The sequence below is a fragment of the Hemicordylus capensis genome, chromosome 4 (genome assembly GCF_027244095.1).
Source record: "Hemicordylus capensis ecotype Gifberg chromosome 4, rHemCap1.1.pri, whole genome shotgun sequence".
In the NCBI taxonomy this organism is placed as follows: Eukaryota; Metazoa; Chordata; class Lepidosauria; order Squamata; family Cordylidae; genus Hemicordylus; species Hemicordylus capensis.
Window position 1 is genome coordinate 94,339,562 of NC_069660.1, and position 22,535 is coordinate 94,362,096.

General features: G+C 45.7%; 1 protein-coding gene across 4 annotated transcripts in view; it reads right to left on the bottom strand.

Moving 5' to 3' along the window:
* The window catches only part of SLC26A8 (solute carrier family 26 member 8), an 87,625-nt gene that overhangs the window by 25,501 nt on the left and 39,589 nt on the right, over window positions 1-22,535 (bottom strand). For all 4 annotated transcript variants that reach the window (XM_053244580.1, XM_053244577.1, XM_053244578.1 and 1 more), the window contains exons 10-12: window positions 12,484-12,597; window positions 9,065-9,142; window positions 7,392-7,487 (exon numbers count right to left, since the gene is read on the bottom strand). In XM_053244580.1, the coding sequence (XP_053100555.1) occupies window positions 7,392-7,487; window positions 9,065-9,142; window positions 12,484-12,597 (288 nt within the window). The remainder of the gene's footprint in view (window positions 1-7,391; window positions 7,488-9,064; window positions 9,143-12,483; window positions 12,598-22,535) is intronic.

Below are 22,535 nucleotides of genomic sequence, written 5' to 3' on the forward strand. Positions count from 1 at the left end.
TAAATGCTTCTCTGAGGGAGGGCAGGATGCCTCCTTGTCTTAAGGTGGCAATTATTAGACCTCTTCTAAAGAAGCCTGCATTAGATCCCTCAGAGTTGAGCAATTATAGACCTGTTTCCAACCTCCCATGGCTGGACAAGGTAAATTGAGAGGGTGGTGGCCTCTCAGCTCCAGGTGGTCTTGGAGGAAACTGATTATCTAGACTCATTTTAAACTGGTTTGGGGGGGGGCTATGGGGTGGAGACTGCCTTGGTCGGCCTTATGGATGATCTCCAATTGGAAATTGAAAGAGGAAATGCGACTCTGTTGGTCCTTTTGGATCTCTTGGCAGCTTTCGATACTATTGACCATAGTATCCTTCTGGAACATCTGAGGGTGTTTGGGGTGGGAGGAACTGTTTTACAGTGGTTCCGCTCCTACCTCTCAGACAGAGTCCAGATGGTGTCGATTGGAGATTGTTGCTCTTCGAAATCTGAGCTTAAGTACAGTGTCCTTCAAGGCTTTGTACTTTCTCCAGTGGTTTTTAACATCTACATGAAACCGCTGGGAGAGATCATCAGGGGATTTGGAGCTGGGTGTTACCAGTATGCTGATAACACCCACATCTACTTCTCCATGTCAACTTCTTCAGGAACTGGTATATCCTCCTTAAATGCCTGCCTGGAAGCAGTAATGGGCTGGATGAGGGAAAATAAACTGAAGCTGAATCTAGATAAGATGGAGGTACTTATTGTGCGGGGTCAGAACTCTAGAGACGATTTTGATCTACCTGTTCTAGATGGGGTCACACTTCCCTAAAAGGAACAGGTTCACAGTCTGGGAGTACTTGTGAGGGAGTACTTGTCTGGGAATACTCTGTGAGCCCCTGGTGGCACAGTGGTAAAACTGCCGCCCTGTAACCAGAAGGTTACAAGTTCGATCCTGACCAGGGGCTCAAGGTTGACTCAGCCTTCCATCCTTCCGAGGTCGGTAAAATGAGTACCCAGAATGTTGGGGGCAATATTCTAAATCATTGTAAACCGTTTAGAGAGCTCCAGCTATAAAGCGGTATATAAATGTAAGTGCTATTGCTATTGCTATTGCTACTTCTGGATTCACACCTCTCCCTGATTTCTCAGGTTGAGGAGGTGGCCATGGGTGCTTTCTATCAGCGCCAGCTGTGCCCGTTTCTCAAGATCAATGACCTCAAAACAGTGGTACATTTGTTGGTAACCTCCAGACTTGACTTTTGTAATGCGCTCTACATGGAGCTGCCTTTGTACGTAGTCTGGAAACTTCAGTTGATTCAGAATGCGGCAGCCAGGTTGGTCTCTGGTTCATCTTGGAGAGACTATGTTACTCCTTTACTGATGGAGCTACACTGGCTGCCAATAGGTTTCCAGACAAAATACAAAGTGCTAGTTATGGATGAGGCTTCTTTAGAAGAGGTCTAATAATTGCCTCCTAAACGGTTTAGGCCCTAGGTATTTAAGAGAGCATCTTCTTCACTACGAGCCCCACCGCCCATTGAGGTCATCTGAGGAGGTCCATCTCCAGTTACCGCCAACTTGTTTGGTGGCTACACAGAGACGTGCCTTCTCAGTCACTGCCCTGAGATTGTGGAATGTGCTCCCTGCTGATACACAATCCTCTCATCTCTGGCAGTTTTCAAAAAACACCTGAAAGCCCATCTTTTCATCCAAGATTTCTCAGCCTCCTAAATTTTTTAGGTTTTAATCTCTGGTTTATTTTTAAATTGTTTTAAGTTTTTCTATATGTTTTTAACGTGTTTTATGCTATTGTTAACCTCCCAGAGACAAAAGTTTGGGGCAGTGTACAAATTAGATAGATAGACAGACAGATAGATAGATAGATAGGTAGATAGGTAGATGCCCTGTGTGAAAACACCCAGGACCTTTTATACTGAGATCCAATGATTGCACAGACCAGGTCCGTGATCTCAAAAAACATCCTGAAAATGAGCACAAAGCCTTCTTTTGACAAATGAACAATGTAAGTGGACTCAATATTTATATTTCACAAGTTGGATCTGCAACAACATGGTGCAGGATGTACATCCCAAGGAGTGCTCCTGTTCAGGGCACCAGCCAGCCAGCCTGGAACAGGTGCCTTGTAATGATCTTCAGGCCTAGTGCGTGAGGGGGATTTTCAGAAGATAGGGAACAGAAAAATAGCACTCCCCCCCCCCTTCCCACTCCTTTCATGCCTTCCTCTTTTGGCCTATATAGTGCTAAAAGGACAGGTTTGGGGCTACTGGGGAGGCAGAGCCTGGAAAGTGGGAAAGGCAAAAGATGTCATCTTTTCTTTCCTTCTTCTGGAGCCTCCCTGTAGAGTCCAGGGATGTTAGTTTTCTAACCTTATGCCATAAGGTTAGAAAACTAACATCCCTGAACTCTACAAGGATGCTCCAGAAGGAGGAAAGAAAAGATTCTCCCATCCCTAATCATTCCACCCACTCACCAGGATACTTCCTGTAAGTTAGCAATATCTTAATTTTCCTTTCTTTTCTTTCAACGGAGATCTTCAACATTCTGTGTTGAAGAGGAGAGCTGGTCTTGAGGTAGCAAGCATGACTTGTCCCTTTAGCTAAGCAGGGTCCACCCTGGTTGCATATGAATGGGAGACTACATATGTGAGCACTGTAAGATATTCTCCTTAAGGGATGGAGCCACTCTGGGAAGAGCATCTAGATTCCAAGTTCCCTCTCTGGTTTCTCCAAGATAGGGCTGAGAGAGATTCCTGCCTGCAACCTTGGAGAAGCTGCTGCCTGTTTGGGTAGACAATACTGGACCTTTGGTCGGACACAGTATATGGCAGCTTCCTACAGTATGTTCCTATCTCAGCCATAGACTTAATTGATAGACTCATACAGTCCGCCCAGCTTCTGGTTCCTTTAGATCTCCCTCTCTCCTCACTCCTACCCCCCACCCTCCCACCCCCGGGGCAGAAGTGAAAACTGCCTATAGATAACAAAGGAAAAACCTAGGATTTCAGCATAGCTGTGACTGAATGGCAGTAGCATATCCCTTCTCCCTCAAACTGATGGTAACAGAAAGGCAGAAGTCTACCATTCCAAACACTGAGGCTGTTCTCGCTAAGACCTGGGCTTGGCTGAGCATGCTCAGTGGCAATCCCATCTAGGGACTCCGCCTCTTAAACGAGATTAAAGGAGTGAGAGCTCCCTTAGCCCTGTTTACCTGATAGCGTGCAGCACTGGCTGCTTTTAGCCGGCACTGTAGTAGTGACGGGCACGCATTAATCTCTTTGGGGGTCCCCACAATGCACCACACTCTTGTACAATGCATTGTGGGATTTCTGGGGACCAGGATGACCAGGGGCAGCCAGTATCTGTCTGGGTGGGCGATCTGCACGTCCAGCACAGACCCAACGATAATCTTCAAGGGAGGTAAGTTTCAGCAGCCTTCCTTCCCACGCACCCAGTTCTGATCATGAGAAAGGGCCCAATGAGATGAATATTTTCTTATCTATGCTCAACATTCCATAAGGTCCTAGAAACTTGCACAGGCCCTATAAGCTCAAGGGCTGTGTTTGTTTCTTTGTTTTCCTTTTAATTTACAAACATATATACTACTGCATTCCAAGGAATCTCCCTGAATATGTAGACACTACTGCTTTGTTTTTGGGGTGGTCTGTTTCTCTTTCAAACTGATACTCACTGAACCACTTAAGTTTGCTATTAGTATAAATAATAATAATGGTAAAATTTATATAGATACCTAAATGACTAATAAGCAACTACTATTTGGTGTCTTCACAGTAAAGAAAAAAATTAGTTGAGAAGGGATAATTGAGATTTTCCATATTATTTATTGCTGCTTCACTATGGTGACTATCGCTGACCATAACTTCAGCTTTTTTCCTGATGATTAGCCTTCAGATACATCACATAATAGAAAACTGTTGTACCTACAAACTGTCCTGAAAACAGCAGTCTAAGATACAGCATGTGTGTGCTAAATTGTGAGCCAATCACAATCTAACATGAGTGTCTTAGCTTAGATTGTGACAGGGAGCCATCTAATTAATTAATTAATTCTCTATGTAAACTGCTTTGGGAACTTTTGTTGAGATGTGGTGTATAAACAAGTACATTAGAACATAAGAACAGCCCTGCTGGATCATTCCCAAGGCCCATCTAGTCCAGCATCTCATTTTGCACAGTGGCCCACCAGATGCTGCTGGAAGTCACAGGCAGGAGTTGAGGGCATGCCCTCTCTCCTGCTGTTACTCCACCGCAACTGGTACCCAGAGGCACCCCGCCCCCGAGGCTGGAGGTGGCCTACAGCCCTCCGACTAGTAGCCGTCAATAGACCTCTCCTCCATGAAGATATCCAAACCCCTCTTAAAGCCATCCAGGTTGTTGGCTGTCACCACATCTCATGCCAGAGAATTCCACATGTTGATTATGCGATGTGTGAAAAAGTACTTCCATTTTCTGGTCCTAGATTTTCCTGGCAATCAATTTCATAGGATGACCCCTGGTTCTAGTGTTATGGGAGAGGGAGAAGAATTTCTCTCTATCCACTTTCTCCACACCATGCATGATTATATATCTATCATGTCTCCCCGCAGTTGTCTTTTTTTCTAAACTAAATAGCCCCTGGTGTTGTAGCCTAGCCTCATAAGAAAGGTGCTCTAGGCCCTTGATCATCTTGGTTGCCCTCTTCTGCACCTTTTCCAGTTCTACAATGTCCTTTTTTAGATGTGGTGACCAGAATTGTATGCAGTACTCCAGGTGTGGCCACACCATAGTTTTGTATAAGGGCATTATAATATTAGCAATTTTATTTTCAATCCCCTTCCTAATGATCCCTAGCATGGAATTGGCCTTTTTTACAGCTGCCGCACATTGAGTCGACACTTTCAATGAGCTGTCCACCATGACCCCAAGAACCCTCTCCTGGTCAGTCACTGACAGCTCAGATCCCATCAACATATACTTGAAGTTGGGGTTCTTCGTCCCAATGTGCATCATCTTACACTCGCCAATACTGAACCGCATTTGCCACTTTGTTGCCCACTCACCCAGTTTGGAGAGATCCTTTTGGAGCTCTTCACAATCAGTTATGGATTTTGCTACCCGAAAGAGTTTGGTATCATCTGCAAATCTGGCCACCTCGCTGCTTACCCCTGCTTCTAGATCATTCATGAATAAATTAAAAAGCACCAGACCCAGTACAGAATCCCTGGGGGACCCCACTTCTTACTTCCCTCCATTGCGAAAACTCTCCATTTATACCTACCCTCTGTTTCCTGTCTTTCAACCAGTTAGCAATCCACACATGTACTTGTTCCCTTATCCCATGACCACTAAGTTTTCTCAGGAGTCTTTGATGAGGAACTTTGTCGAAAGCTTTTAGGGAGTCCAGGTATACTATGCCAACTGGATCACCATGTGGTGGTGGTGGTGGTGGTGGTGGTGGAGGCAGCAGCAATGAGAAGTTAGTAATTAGTTAACCAACTTTATTCAATTATTCAACTTTTGAAAGCAGGGAGAAGCCATCCAAGCCATGCTGAGAGCCCAGCTCTTGGCAAATTTTACTTCAAAAAGAGGAGGGTGGCCCCGTTTACTATCATTGCCACACACCCTGAGTTTGATGTCAGATGCAGGATGCTGTGCCGAGTTTGGATAGGACCAGTTGCTCTCCCATGATAAATAGAAGAGAATCACCACTTTTAAAAGTGCCCTTTTACTCAGCAAGGGTAGCTGCAAATGGAATAAAGTTAGTTAACTAATTGCTAACTTCTCTTTGCCACTGCCACTGCCACCACCACCACCAGAACCGCCGCCACCACATGAACCACCACACCACCACCATCACCACATGGTGATCCAGTTGACATACAGGTGAAACTCGGAAAATTAGAATATCGTGCAAAAGTCCATTAATTTCAGTAATGCAAATTAAAAGGTGAAACTGATATATGAGACAGACGCATTACATGAAAAGCGAGATAAGTCAAGCCTTAATTTGTTATAATTGTGATGATCATGGTGTACAGCTCATGAAAACCCCAAATCCACAATCTCAGAAAATTAGAATATTACATGGAACCAAGAAGACAAGGATTGAAGAATAGAACAATATCGGACCTCTGAAAAGTATACAGTGTACTGTGCTTGATTGGCCAGAAAACTCGCCTGACCTGACCCCATAGAGAATCTATGGGGCATTGCCAAGAGAAGGATAAGAGACATGAGACCAAACAATGCAGAAGAGCTGAAGGCCGCTAATGAGCATCCTGGTCTTCCATAACACCTCATCAGTGCCACAGGCTGATAGCATCCATGCCACGCCACATTGAGGCAGTAATTGCTGCAAAAGGGGCCCAAACCAAGTACTGAATACATATGCATGCTTATACTTTTCAGAGGTCCGATATTGTTCTATTCTTCAATCCTTGTCTTCTTGGTTCCATGTAATATTCTAATTTTCTGGGATTGTGGATTTGGGGTTTTCATGAGCTGTACGCCATGATCATCACAATTATAACAAATTAAGGCTTGACTTATCTCGCTTTGCATGTAATGCGTCTGTCTCATATATCAGTTTTTTAATTTGCATTACTGAAATTAATGGATTTTTGCACGATATTCTAATTTTCCGAGTTTCACCTGTAGTATACCTGGACTTCCAAAAAACTTTTGACAAAGTTCCTCATCAAAGACTCCTCAGACTCCTGAATAAATTTAGCAGTCATGGGATAAGGGAACAAGTACATGTGTGAACTGCTAACTGCTGGGGTGACGGGGGCCACCAGTGGCAGCCTGGACAACAGCTGCTGGCATCCTCGCTATGCCACTGCTGAAAGCTGAGCAACACTGCTAATAGATAAGATAGAATATATCACAGTCTGTACCCTGGCTCTTGTTTTTTTCCACATGTATTGTTTTGATTTCTACTTTGCTGCTGGGGATGCTTGTAGCTAATTTGTACAGCCATAATGACAGCATAATTGTGGCACAGCAAGAGCATAGGATCAGGTTGCCTTTTTCTGAAATGCAATATATAGATATCAGAAGTGCCACAAATAGGAATTTCACACTTACATTGTCCAAAAATGGTTGTGCTAATTATTGATAGCTCAAATAACCAAATCTCTAAAACATGCTAAGAATATATGCAAAATGACACCACTAAATACACATGCCATGTCAATATTTATGGATTGCATTGTAATCCTCCAATCACGGTTTGATGTCAATTATTTTTTTACAAGTATAACAGGTTGCTTAACCCTATCCTTTTGCAAATGATTATCTATATATACCACCCACCATCTCTCTGTGGTGTACCTCAATAGTCTGTTAACACCATTTCATTTCTCTCTCGATTTATCCCTCCCTTACAGATATATTTGATACTTACAAAATCATATTTATCTTGCCTCCACAAGCAAGGGACATCCGCAAATTTTTCAAGAAATGGGAACATGTTGATCAATACAACAGCTGCCATAACAGCCTGTGAAAAACAGAGGGTGGGGGATGGTTTTCTTTTGCCAATTCTGATTAATACTCTGCAGTATATAAAATACATTGTTAGATAAGCTGTTGGAATGCGCAATTAAAATACTTGAATTATGTCTCTGTAAGAATTAACAGTTTTTGTCTGATTAGCAGTCCAATTGGTGTATAATGCTATATAACTCTAAAGCAATCCTACAATTATATTTGACAATGGCCACCTTCTCATGAGCCATGCAAGTAGTTAAAGGCTTAACTATGATTGGCAAGCCAGGTGTGAACCTGTGGAGCATGATGTAAGAACCTGTGCTTTAACACCAATCATAGTTCCCTGTCTTGGTTAACTAGGATTTAACTACAATCGGCATCTGCAATCAGATAGTAATTGCCAATTGTAGCTTTATTTATTTATCTGTTTATTTATTTATTTTTACACTTATATCCTGCTTTTCCTCTGAGGAACTCAGAAGAATTGTACATGGTTATTTTTATCCTCACAACAACCCTGTGAGGTAGGTTAGGCTGACAGATACATGACTGGCTCAGAGTCACACAGTGAGTTTCATGGTTGAATGGGGATTTGAACTCGGGTCTTCCTGGTCCTAGTCCAACACTCTAACCACTATGCTATGCTGGCTCATGGTGGCAGGACTAAAATCAGTGCTAAAGAACAAGTTCTCACGTTACGTTCCATGGGAGCATGAAACGTAATTAACGTTTCAACTACAATTGCACGGGTCAAGAGAATGCAGCCTATATTTAGTAGAATATTATGTTATGTAAATTCCAGCTGTAAAATTCATGAAAAGGAATTGTAGCAGTAAATAATATAAAGATAAAAAAATTATAAAGGCATCCTGGATCAATAAATGAAGGCCATCTATACAAGTAGAAATAAAGAAGGTCTGCTGGCATAAAAAATCCAGCAGGTGGACTTGCGGCACAAAAAAGCAATATGTAGGCTTACCCAGCAGATGCCTATCACCTTCAGAACATTTCTGAGGACATTTCATGATAGGTCCTTGCAACTTGTCAAATCCATGCAGTGACCTGCCAAGTCTCTGTGCAGCCTGGCACAGCACAATATCTCCCCTCTCCTCGACATCCGTTGCTTATGTAATTGGGCTGGTGTGTTCCTTCCAGTCTACCTCCACTTTGGGCCAAATACAGGCAAAAAAGATTCGAGAGACTATGCAGAGACTTGACAGTGCATGACTTTTATCACCCACATCCACATCCACTCTGGGCCAAGTACAAGGAGAGGGAAGGGAGAGGGTACAGACTTCCTTTATGCCTCAACTCCAGACCAAGTACATTCTAGGAATTGGCCTTCCTCCCTAGCATTACATCTCTCCTTCAGGTGAGGTGATGGTTCAGGGGCTGTTTCCCATGCATTGTTTCCCCCCATAGGTAGAGGCCAGACTAGGGAGGTAATGTGGTCCTTAAGTTTTCTCAGCCACATGCATATTGCCTAAGGCAGTACTTTTATGAAGAACTATCTGCCAAATGAACATAACACAAACGCGTCAAATTAACGGCATCAATTTACTGAGATTCCATTTCACATTCACTTACATTAGGAAGGAACTGGAAGTAATATCCCAGGTGTAGCACCACTGCCAGCATAATAGAAACTCCAATCAGAGCTGCAAGCTGTTTTAAAAAAAACATTATTCATCATTTATTCTGGTCAAAATGGTCACTTCAGTGGAGAGTAACATGTTAAACTCTGAGTTTGTATTCCACTGATGGAATACACCAATGATGGATTATTCCACTGAATACATCATTCATATGTATTCATCATTTATATTCATTTGATAAGAATATAATAGGATATCTCTACAACAGCAATTTCAAAATTATTATGTGACAGTTTCCTTGGTCACATGGAGAACTTGTGTGAAGTGTCCAAGCTTCAGAGCCCATTACTGCTGGCAAACAACCATGATTACTCTGTTCACCCATCATATTTGTTCACGCAAGTGTCCATTTAAAGACAGCCAAAACCATTTATAGAAGCAAAAAAGGTTATGTCTGAATGGCTCTTAATATAAGAAACTCAATGAAGATGTCAATCTACAGGGAGATAATTCTCAAGAAGTCCAGTTTTTAATTCTCAAGAAGTCCAGTTTTTAAGTTTTTCTGGCGGCCCCCCAGAGTGAGGGAGATAATGAAGAAAATAGGGAGGGGTGGAGCTGGAGGGCCCTCAGGAGCTGGGGGCCCGTGTTCTTTGAACCCTTTCGCTCAATTATAGCTACGCCCCTGAGTTCCTCAGCACAATGTCAGATAACTGGTAAGAATGTGCTTAGAGCCAAACTGGATGTGATGGAAGCAGAAATGTATTTCTTTTCACAGTTCACATCAGTGAAATGACAAGACGAGTCACTAGACATGACAAGGATGTCATTCCCGTGTCTATTTTACTCACTTATAACTCACTTTACTCACTTATAAAGCAGTGGTGCTGGTAGTATCTTAACATAAAAGAAGCAGATGGGAAGGAGGCACTGAGCCCTTCCCCCACTCTTTACCTCCCCTCAATCAATTGCTCTAGGCACTTTCTTCCCTTCCCAGCAAAAATACCAGACCTGAACAGTGCCTGGGGCAACCAGCTGAGGGGAGATGGATGCGGCGGGGGTGGGGGGGGAGGTTCAGGGATACCTAACTCCAATTTTACATGTAAACGAAGTGGACATAAGAATGATACCCTGTCATGTCTAGGGTGACACATTCAGGGTACAACTAGCTCCCTGGCAGGATGATGATGACAATGAATATTTATATACCGCTTTTCAACAAAAGAAGAAAAAGTTGAAGAGCCATGACTGAATATTATTTAATCATAGTATTTTTAAAAGTAAAATGATGCTGCTGCTGCTGCTGATCCCAGTTCAGATTGGGACCATAATCTGAGGGAGATGTGGTTAAAACCTGTCCACCAACTGAGTTCCCAAATGGAATCATTCTTCTGGAGATGTTATTTGCTCCATGGGCAAATGGTTCAGAAGTACATGTAGTTATTTTGAACACTTCCACATTTAGGATTATCCACATTTGGTAGATCCATCTTTACAGGTGCCTCTTCAAAAATACACTAATATTTTAGCTCTTCAATGTTAATGATTACAGTCCTTTACTGTAAACTCCTAGGTTGAGCAAAGGGGCATATTTTTAAAAGCAGCAGCCCTCTTTTGTTTAGTGGAGGAGAGCAACTACACCTTTTCAACCCAACATCTGTCCAGCATAGCATTCCTCCAACGGATGTAGGTGGTGTCTCTATTGTGTTCCCTTTGGGAGAAGGGAACATTTTGTCGTTCTTTTTCTTATTCCTTTTGCTATGTAAACTGCTTTGTGAATTTTTGTTGAAAAGCAGTATATGAATATTGATGATGATTATGATGAAGATGACACAACTAAATTATATATTTTTAAAAAATCTCTACAAATGGGATATGTTCCATTGATTATCCACCACCTTAAGTGGTGCAGCGGGAAAATGCTTGACTAACAAGCAGAAGGTTACCGGCTCAAATCCTCACTGCTACTATATTGGACACCAGCGATATAGGAAGATGCTGAAAGGCATCATCTCATACCTAGCAGGAGGAGGCAATGGTAAACCCCTCCTGTATACTACCAAAGAAAACCACAGGGCTCTGTGGGTACTAGGCATCAAAATCGACTTGACGGCACACTTTACCTTTATGCAGTGCATGTAGCCCAGCAAAAGAAAGTTATTACCTAAGAGCCAAATTATGTGACATTAAAACCTTGTCATCTCCTCTGTGTGTGTTTTTCTTCTTCTTCTTCCTTTTTCTTTTTTAAACAACAACCGCAAGAGGCAATCTAAACTGAGGCCACAGCATGGATGCAGGGGGACTTTGACCCTCCCCCCACCATTTTCCACCAGCATTGCCCCCAAAGTGACTAATTGCTCCAAAAGTGCTATTGCAGTAAATGGCATTTTCAGGGGCAAAAAGCCACTCTGGTGGTGAATCTGGCAGGAATATGGCACACGGGAAGGGTTAAAAAAACAACACCCTTCACTTTTGCCACAGTCCTGATCACACACCCCACAACTGCTTTTTAAAAAGAAATGAGACAACTATGACATATAATTTATCACATCATTAGTTTGTCTCTAAGTATCATTTAAAGCAATGGGATAAGACTTAGCAGCAATTTACTTGTTCTTAATAAGAACAAGTAAATTGCTGCTAAGTCCTATTCCTTTGTCAGACAATTAGCCCTCAACTCTGATGCCTTGTTTTTATTGTTCACCATAACTATCATAGATCCTTGTGGTATGCAGTCCATTTTTTCAGTGATAGTCCATACTGCCTACTAGACAGTGGCTGGACCTGTTGCACAGAGAAATGCGGGTGGTTCTGAACCTGAAATAATACAAGTGGCATCATGGAAGTGTGACTGCGCACCTTTAAATAGTTGCATTCTTTAAGGTGTTCACAGCAGCTTAGGCAGTTCAGACCCACTCCCATTTCTCTGCACAACATGTCACCCAGTATTCAAAGCAATCAATCAACTTCATATTTCATTTTAAAGTTATTAAGCTAAATAAAGATTACTCTGAAACTATGAGGTAATTCACACAATCAAAAACTGTGTTCTACCCGGGTTTGGGAGCTGTGTGTGCTCCCAGTTTTCAGTTGTGTGGAAGCAAGATACGAGGAAAACCTGGGTAGAAGTGATTGTGTGGAAGCAAGGTAGGAGGAAAATTTCCTCCTACCTTGCTTCCACACAATCACTTCTACCCAGGTTTTCCTCTTATCTTGCTTCCACACAACTGAAAACTGGGAGCACACAGCTTCCAAACCCAAGTAGAACACAGTTTTTGATTGTGTGAATTACCTCTATATTAGCTACAGTCCCAGTCTAAGAATGCCACAATGCGTAAAAAAAGACCCTATTAAATAAGTTTAAATAAAAGTTTGAAAGGAACAGTGGCTTTCAAGATTAATTAACCAACTCACCTGAGTTTTCCCACCTGTCTTTTCCTGAATAACTGTTGTAGAAATAGCACAGCTAACTGCAAAACTTTTAAAAAATGAACTGAAGACATTGCATAGCCCAATAGCCATCAGCTCCTGCATATGAGAAACCAAAATTAATCCTGCTCAATATACTATGCTAAAAACATTTTTGAGCAATGGTAAACTGACAGAAGAATTTTAGATTTTCCTCTTTCTTCCTGCCAAGAAACCTTTATGGGTGTTTACAAATGACACCACACCTCCTCCTGTTGTCCCTGCATGGAGGCAAAGAAATAGAAGCAGGAAAACAGTCCCTCACTAAAAGTGGAGGGACCAGGACAGAAGTACCTTGTGCTGATACTTTTTTGCCCATAATGTGTAGATGTAAATCACATGATTTGGTGAGGAATTATGTTAGGCTCCTCTCCCACTGAGCATGGATTCCAAAAAAACCATGATGCCATCTGCTTCTCTTGAGGCAATTTGGAATTTAAAATAATTTGTAACCATTCCAGTAAAGCAGCATAATCTGGATCAACCCAAAGATAAATGCTTGATGCAGCTACCTTGATATTTTATCAAGGCACCAAACATGCTTAGCTGAAACTACAGGGAAAGAAATGTGGATTTACCTGTGAGGGTAAAGTTATGGAAAGAATAACATCCTGTGATGATTAATCATTTCAGGAGGAAGGATTTCCAAAAGCTTCTGGAACCTCTATGGTAGGAAGAGTCCTCTCAGTTAGGAGACTATCACAACCAGTGGTGGATTTAAGAAGAGGCAAAGTAGGCACTTGCCTTTGGCGGCAAAATCTGAGGAGCGGTGAATGTTGCCACCCCTCTCTGGGGGTGACGGTGGCTGCAGTGAGGGTGGGGGAGGGCGACAGGAAAGTCCCCCCCTTTTTCTTCTAAAAGCTGCTGCAGGATGGAGGCAGCGAAGGCAGCTCAGTGGCAGCTGTGGGGAGGGGGAGCAAGGGGGAAGTTTCCCCTTTTACTTTAAAATGCCACTGTGTGGTGGGATGGGGTGGCAGTGACTGTAGCGTGGAGGGTGGTGGTGGGGCAAGGGGAATGTTTCCCCTTTTAGGTTAAAAATGAGTGTGCGTCCCCTTTCTCCGCAGAGAAAGGCCTATAATGGACTACAGATGGGGTATGCACTCATTAGGGAGGAAGGAGGGGAGCAGGAAGGAGATCTCCTCATCACCATGCAGCGGTGCTGCTTTAAGGTAAAAGGGGGAACTTTCACCTTGCCCCACCACCTCCCTCCCTGCTACCACCCCATTCCACCTCACAGTGGCATTTTAAAGTAAAAGGGGGGACTTTCCCCTCATCCCCCTCCCCACAGCCACTGCTGTGTGGCCTCCGCTGCCCCCATCCTGCAGCTGCAGTGGCTTTTAGAAGAAAAAAGGGGGAACCTCCCCCTCACCACCCCTACCCTTGCTGTGGCAGTGGGGGCGCAAATCCTTGGCTGCCTATGGGTGGCAAAAGGCTTAATTCTCCCCTGACCACAACTGAGGAATAAACCAGCTATGCAGAACAATTCAGTTGTGCTTATAAACACTAAACATAATATCGCCAATCGGGAAAGACAGAACAAGTCTTCCCAAAATGTAATATTCTGACAATGAGGGACACCCCCATTCTTCTATTATATGGAAAGTGCAGACCCAGGGCAGGGTTGTCCAAGATATCATCATCTTTGTTACCAGAAATAGCTAACATTTCTTTCTTTGTCATGGGAAGATAACATCTTGTGACGACAGGAAATTCAGCAGCTTGCTTGGGTTGGAGGCTATTACAGTTTGAAAAAAGGATACTCCAACAAGTAGAGTAGCACACAAATGAACTTTCACTAAATCCAGGGGTGTAGCAAGACTGGAGAGGGCCTTGGGACAAAAAATGAAGATGGTCTTTGACCCCTGTCACCCTTTTCTTTGAAGATGAAGGAGGAGGAGAGTGAAGAACAAGCTGTTGCTCAGCTGGTGGGCCCTCTTTCTGACAGGGACATCCACCCCACCCCTTGTTCAGTTAGAGCTATATCCCTGACAATACTGTCAATCTGCTAGTGGTGGACAAATGTGGAAGTGCTCAGAATAGCCGCCCTGGAGATATCTACCAGTGAGTGAACTCTAACCCTAAGCCTGAATGCTATAGATATTGCTATACCCCTTACCGAATGCACCAAAATCCCTATGGTAGTAAAAAAAACCTAAGCTTAGTATGCTAGCACTATATTGTCTCTTAAGTACTATCTCAGCATAGATCTCAAAATTACTTCCTCCTCCAACCTTTTTGGAAGGAAACAAACATGAAATCTGATTTCCAAAACTTTTTTGTCATTTTCAGATATACATGAAAATGCCCTGCAGACATTCAGGGTATGCACAGAATTCATGGCCATAGTCAGTGGCGGCCCGTGAATGTGCCTCCGGGGGCGTGATGGGAGGCACCTTTAAGAGTAAATTAATTTGGTGCTCACCTGCGCCGCCACAGCACCTCAACGCTGTTCGGAGCCACAACGTGCTGCCCAGCAGCCCCTACGGCAGGGAAGCGGCTCTGCCACTCACCTGGCTTCCACAGAGCCGAGCCCCTGCTAGCGGCCAGGTGAGTGGTGGAGGCACATCCCCACCATAGGGGCTGCTGGGCGGCACGTTGCGGCTCCAAGCAGAAACAGGTTGCTTACCTGTAACTTATGATCTGGATGTGATCCGTTGTATTCATAAGAACTGGGTTTCTGCGCCTGCGCAGGGACCTCCCGGGCTGACTAGCTAGCTCCTCTTCGCGCCCCGCCCGTCTGCACGTGCCTTGCAGCTTCCGTTGGAATCGACGGTTGGGGCGCCTCTCCTTCAGATTTCTCGCAGACCGCCATATAAGTGACGATCCGTACACCAGCATCCACTAGTCCAGGCATTCTGCAGCGGGGCCGGCTGGGAGGGACTTATGAATACAACGGATCACATCCAGATCATAAGTTACAGGTAAGCAACCTGTTTATCTGGATTGTGATCCATTGTATCCATAAGAACTGGGTGTTTAGCAAGCTACCCCATAAGGAGGCGGGTGCAGATGACCCCCAGCTATGCCAACACACGTTTCAACACTGATCTTCCAAAATTCGCCTCCCTAGCCATCCGCAGATCCAGAGCATAATGCTTTACGAATGGTAGATGCGATGACCATGTCGCCGCCAGGCAGACATCTGCCATTTTAATGCCTGACAGATGTGCCGCAGACGTTGCGTAGGCCCTAGTAGAGTGAGCCCGAACCGTCTTTGGCGGTGTTATCTTCTGGCTTTTATAGGCGAGGAAAATCAGTTCCACTAGCCAGTGAGCAAGTCTCTGGCGAGAGATTGGACGGCCCTTGCTACGCCCCCGGAAGGAGAGAAAAAGCTTTTTACTCTTCCTAAAGTCATGAGTTCTCTCCAAATAGTATAGGAGTGATCTACGCACGTCCAACGTGTGGAGGGCCTTCTCTAAGTCCGTCTCCGGACTACTGAAAAAAGTTGGTAGCACTATGTCTTGATTTAAGTGGAAATCTGTTACCACCTTCGGCAGGAATCTCGGATCGAGACGCATCACAACCTTGTGTGGATAGAATTGAGTGTAGGGTCTATCCATCCGCAGGGCCGTCATCTCGCTCACTCTCTTAGCCGATGTAATGGCTACCAAGAATGCCACCTTCAAGGTCAGAAACTTCAGTGGAACAGTCGCCAGTGGCTCAAAAGGTGCCTCCGTTAGGGCAGAGAGTACTAAAGACAGACTCCATTGCTCCATTGGGCTGCGCACAGGCGGGTAAAGGTTATTAACACCCTTCAGGAAACGTTTACATTCCGGGTGGGAGAAAACCGTGGACCCATCCCATCCCCTGTGCTTTGACGAGATTGCAGCCAAATGCAGCTTAATGGAGACATTCGCCAATCCACTCAGTTTGAGTGATGTCAGGTAACGTAGCACATCCCGAGGGGTCGCACGCAATGGCGTGACACTCTTCCCCCTCATATAACTCTTGAAGCGGTTCCACTTGCAGGCATAACTGCGTCTTGTCGACGCACGCCTACTGTTTAGTAAGATGTTGTTTAATAGTTGATTCTCCAAGCGGTCAGCTTGAGAGAGTGCACATCGGGGTGTAACACCTTTCCGTGTTCTCTTTGCAACAGGTTTGGAGCCTTGGGGAACTTGTGGAACACTGAATGAGACATTCCCAGAAGTGTGGCAAACCACGGCTGGCGCGGCCACCATGGGGCCAGAAGTATGCATTTCGTTTGGTCCCGCAATATCTGCGCAACCTCACGGCCCATTAACGGCAGCGGGGGGGAAAGATATAACAGTCCCGTCTTCCAGGCCCGTTGAAAAGCATCCCCCAGGGATCCTTGGCCTATGCCCGCACGCGAACAATAATTGACACACTTTTTGTTGGCAACCGTGGCAAATAAGTCTATCGATGGGACCCCCCAGATCTCGAACACCCTGTCGAGATACATCGGGTTGATTTCCCACTCGTGTCTTTGGTTGAAACTGATGTCCCTGCTGAGCCTGTCGGCCAAGCAGTTGTCTACACCCTTTATGTGTATTGCCACCGGGTGAATTGAATGTTGAATGCACCAGTCCCATATTTTTCTCGCAAGTAGGCAAAGAGACAGTGACACTGTCCCCCCTTGATGGTTGAGGTAGGCAATCGCCGTCGTGTTGTCTAACTCCAGCTGTACTGCTCGTCCCCTTATCATAGGTTCGAATGCCCTTAGGCCCTGGAACACAGCCAATAGCTCCAAGTAATTTATATGCTGAAGTCTCTGCAACTGGGTCCATGTCCCCTGCACGCATACGCTGGCGCAATGCGCACCCCAGCCCGCCATCGAGGCATCTGTCGTTATCCGGGAGGTGGGCTCCTTGGACACAAACTCGACTCCTTTGCCCAAATTGCCCATGTCTAGCCACCACCCCAGGCTGGCGAGGACATGTTGTGGTAATGTCAAGTGCATATTCTGGCCATCCACATTGGGTCGGAAGTTGTGGAGAAACCAATGCTGCAATGTGTGCATGCGGAGGCGCGTGTGTGACACCGTTGCGGTGCATGATGCCATCAAACCCAACATCCGCTGGATTTGAACCGCTGGCTGCCGTGGAGTCCTCTGAAAGTGACGTATGAGTTCGTGCATTTGGGTAATTCTTTCCGCAGGTAAGAACGCCCTGGCCAATTCCAAGTCCAGCACCGCTCCGATGAAGTTCACTCGAGTCATGGGTTCGAGTCTCGACTTCTTCCAATTCACATTGATGCCGAGGCACTCCAATAAGGCTAGCAGCATCTGCACTTGGCGGGTAAGTAAACTCCTGTCGTGGCTCACCACGAGCCAATCGTCTAAATACGGATACAGCCTCAAGCCCTGAGTTCGTAGGTGGGCTACAACCACCGCCGTCACCTTTGTGAACACTCTGGGCGCAGTAGAAAGTCCAAATGGAAGCACCACATATTGATAGATCTGTGCCCCTACTGTAAACCGGAGGAACTTGCGGTGACTCTCCTGTATCCCGATATGAAAATAAGCGTCCTTGAGATCCAGAGTAACTGCCCACTGTTCGTTCACCAGCAGAGGCAGAATTCCCTGCAGCGTCACCATTCTGAATTTCCTGGTCCGAATGAAGAGGTTGAGCCCCCTCAGGTCCATTATGGCTCTTATTCCACCGTCTCTCTTTGGTATCTGAAAATACCGGGAATAGTAGCCAGTCAGTCTGTTCGCCCATTGCACCCGCGTGATCGCCTGTTTCTCCAGCAGCACCTTGACCTCCTCCCGCAACACTTCTGTGGCCGGCGTATAGACCAGTCCAGAGAAGGGAGGCCTTGTCTCGAACTCCAACGCATATCCAGTCTGCACTATTCTTAGTACCCACCAGTCGGATGTTATGTTGTGCCATGCTGGCGCACGGCTTGCCAGTTTGATGTTGATCCTGGCAACTACAGGGCCGATGTAGTAGGTCCTGGATTGTAGCGTTGGACTTAATTGGCTGCTGCAAAACTGATGCAGTGGACGAACAGACCCGTCAAAAGCTCTTGCTGGAAGCGTCCTTGTCGCCTTGACGAGCTGTTTTCCCTTTTTGTTTTTGGTTAAAGCCCTTACCGCGTTGGTAAGGTCTGAATTGCTTTCGGTATTCTTTGCGGTCCCGATACCGATCACTCTTTCTCTGATAATAAGTGCGGCTCCTTGCAGTTGAGCTGGAACCGCTCGAAGGCACCATAAAGGTGCGGGCAGTGAATTTAGATTTTTTCAACATCTCCATTGACGTGTCCGTGTCCTCATGGAATAAGCCTTTGCCGTCAAATGGCAAGGACTCGACTTTCTCCTTCATGTCTGTCTGCAGGGTTGCTGAGCGAAGCCACGCATGCCTGCGCAAGATCACTGCCGTCACCATTGCTCTCGATTCCGTCTCCGACAAGTGTTTGAATGCGCTCAGTTGTTGGCGCGATATTGCCGTTGTTCTTTCGTACACATCATTAAATCTCCATTGGAAGTCCTCCGGAGATAAAGAGGATGAATCCTGTAAGAGCGCATCCCAAAGTAAATGGTTATAGCGTGCCATACACGCCGCATAATTAGCAATACGAATTGCTAAACTGGAGGTGCTATAGATCTTTCGACCCATAACGTCCATTTTCCTCCCCTCTTTGTCAGCAGGCGTGGAATGACGGTGTCCACTCTTGGTGGATGAAGCACAACTGACAACCAAGGAGTTCGGTATAGGATGACGTAACAGGTAAGAGTTCTCTCCTTCAGTCACCCTATACAAATTCTCAATGCGCTTGGAAGTCGGAGCCCCGACCCCCACTGAGTCCCATGCCACCTTCGCAGCCTTGTCTATCCCAGGAATCATGGTGAGGGCAACAGGATGCGAAGTCTTAGACCGCTTCATCATATTATAGACCGGGTCAGCAACGTCCGCATCCGGAGAGCTTACGTCCATGCCCAGGGCTTCAGCGATGTCCCTTATGAGGATATGGTAAGCTTTCAATTCCTCAGTTGGCGAGGTGGATAGTTTTGGTGGCACATCCGAAGGGGGGTCCGACCTACGACTGATATCATCTCTGTCAGAGGCCGGTCCCGACTCATCGTCCTCACTGTCATCAGAGGGTGAAGATGATGGTTCAGAAGGAGGAGGTGTTGCTTTCCTCTTTCTTTTCCCAGCAGGTTTTTCTGGCATCCTCGTCTGGACCACAGGTAACTGTGAATTCTCTGGAAGGTAAGTTTGAACTTGCACCAATGGTGTTTGTATAGGCAAGTTCATAGACGGCCCCTGATGGTCTGCATGCTCTGACTGCAGCAGCGGCTGAGCAAGTTGTCCAGCCTGCACAAAATTCCGCAGCCCTTGCACTGGTTGCATTTCTACCTGTGCCGCTTTCCAACGCAAGAACTCTGCATAATCATCTGGCACACCATGGCAGAAACCGCAGGAATGAGTTGGCTGCAGCATCGTAGAGCATCCGACATCGGTTCTTGGATCCTGGACCACTGCTGGTGTCAGTGAGGCAACATGAGGCAGATCAGCCAGCTCTCCACCTCCAGGACCCTCGTCTAAGCCTGTCGACAGGAAGCCGCAAAACGTTGCACCCGAGGGGGTACTCGAACTCGACTCCAGCAGTTCTCTAAGTCCGTCCCCGTGTGTAGCCAGACTCGGAGTCCTCGGCGTCGAGGGGGACTGTGCCGGCGTCAATGCCGGTGACAAAAGATGAGGAATCCTCCTCAATGTCGAAGCCGTCAACACCGACGAAGGAGCAGTGCTCACATTCAATATCTGCTCCGGCACCGTGGACGCCGACGGAGGAATGGCATACACCGCCTGGGCAGTTATGGGAGGCTCCGATGCCGAGACTTGCAAATGCCTCGACGTCGATATCGATGTTGATGTCGATTCCAATGTTGACGCCTGTCCCAGACTGCCTTGGTCCAATCTCGATGTCGACGCTGGTGTCGATGTCGAGACTAAAGTTGACGTCGAAGCCGAAACCATCCTGACCGTCGATACCGAAGGTGTCGACGTCGAGGCTGTAGGGGACTCAGCCGAGTCCACGTCGTAAATCTGTGCTGCCGTCGGTGAGGGAGTTCGATGTTGAGACTCCTCACGATGGCGACCTTCCCTCTCAGAAGCATGACGATCTCTATCCTTATGCTTCCGTTTTTTTGAAACCTCCTTTGGTTTCTTAAACAGAGTGTCAACAGCGGTTTTAGACTGCGTATCAGCAGACCCACTGGAACCCAATCCCGGGGAGCTTGACGCACCGCACTCCTTCGACATCGAAGCTCCCGATGTCGATCCGGAACTCATCGACGCCGACGGACGAGGAGTTGGCGGTCGAAGTGCCTCCTCGTATAACGCAGCTCGAAGCCTGAGAGCTCTATTTTGTCTAGTTTGTTTTGAAAACGAGCAGCATATCTTACACGCCGCCGTGTTATGATTCTCTCCTAGGCACATCAAACAGGCGTCGTGATAATCAGTCGAAGGCAACTTTGCTCGACACTTTTCACACCGTTTGAATGTCTTCTTAGCTTCCATTGTCCAAATTGCCGTTCCAAGTCAAATTCAGTAAACAATCTTAGGAACAAACAAAGCAGAGTCCGTAATCAAGTCCGTTCGCCGTTCCGAGTCAAAACCGTCCTGTACAAACTTCGTAGTTAAAATCAGAGTCCCAAAATCAAGTCCGTTGTTTGTTCTGAAGTCAAACCAATTAATCCGCTCAGTAGAGAATAGTCAAACAGTCCGAAGTCAAATTTTTGATAACAATTGAGGAGCAACAGCCAAGAGGTGTAAGCGCTTTGGCGGTCAAGAGAAAACTGCAGGAGAGGCGCCCCAACCGTCGATTCCAACGGAAGCTGCAAGGCACGTGCAGACGGGCGGGGCGCGAAGAGGAGCTAGCTAGTCAGCCCGGGAGGTCCCTGCGCAGGCGCAGAAACCCAGTTCTTATGGATACAATGGATCACAATCCAGATCATTCAGGTGCCGCGGTGGCAGAGGTGAGCACCAAATTAATTTACTCTTAAAGGTGCCTCCCGCTACCTCCCCCGGAGGCGTGTTCATGGGCCACCACTGGCCATAGTGTTGGCCTTTCTGCACCATCAGATAATCCAATTTCCCCCCCCACACATTAATGATTAGCTGTGGTAGCAACATTGCTCTGCCATGTCAAGAGTTTGTTTATATACTAACACAAAGTTATGTAGGCAGTTTACAAAATAAAACAAGTTGTTCTGGTAAGAACTAATATGCCTACCTTACTTTCACTATCCCTACAACTGAACTAAATTTGATCCAAATCGGTTAGGCAGTTCACAAGTTAGTTCACTTGCACCTCAAATGTTCATGCATCCACCATCTTGAATTGGCAGACAAACTATGCATTTGAGGTGTCCCTATGTATCCCTACAACTGTACCAAATCTGGTCCAAATCAGTCTTGCACCTCAAATGTTCATATATCCACCATCTTGAATCAGGGTGGATGACATCATTACAAACTATGTCCTTGAGCCATCCCTATGTGTCCCTACACTTGTAGCAAATTTGGTTCAAATTAGTTAGGTGGTTCACAAGTTAGTTCTCTTGCGCCTCAAACGTTTATGCATCCACCATCTTGAATTGGGGTGGATGACATCTTTACAAAGTACACCACTGAGGTGTCCCTATGTGACACTCACTAAAACTGTAGCAAATTTGGTTCAAATTGGTTAGATGGTGCACCAAGTTAGGTACACCACTTGCACCTCAAATGTTCCGCCATTTTGAATTGTCATTGAGACATCTTTACAAATTACACCACTGAGGTGTCCCTATGTGCCCCTACAACTGTATGGTTCATATGGTTCCAGGCATTGCAAAGTTGATAGTGGGGAACACACACAAACGGACACATGCACACACAATGCTGGGTGATCTCATAAGCCTACTGAAAAAACCCATTAAAATACCCAAAATTAAACAAACCAGTTAAAAGCAGGATGTTCTAGCAGGAAGATGACTTTTCACTTGCTCTAGAATCAATGGTGCTGATGCCAGTGGTGGGACTGATGCCAGT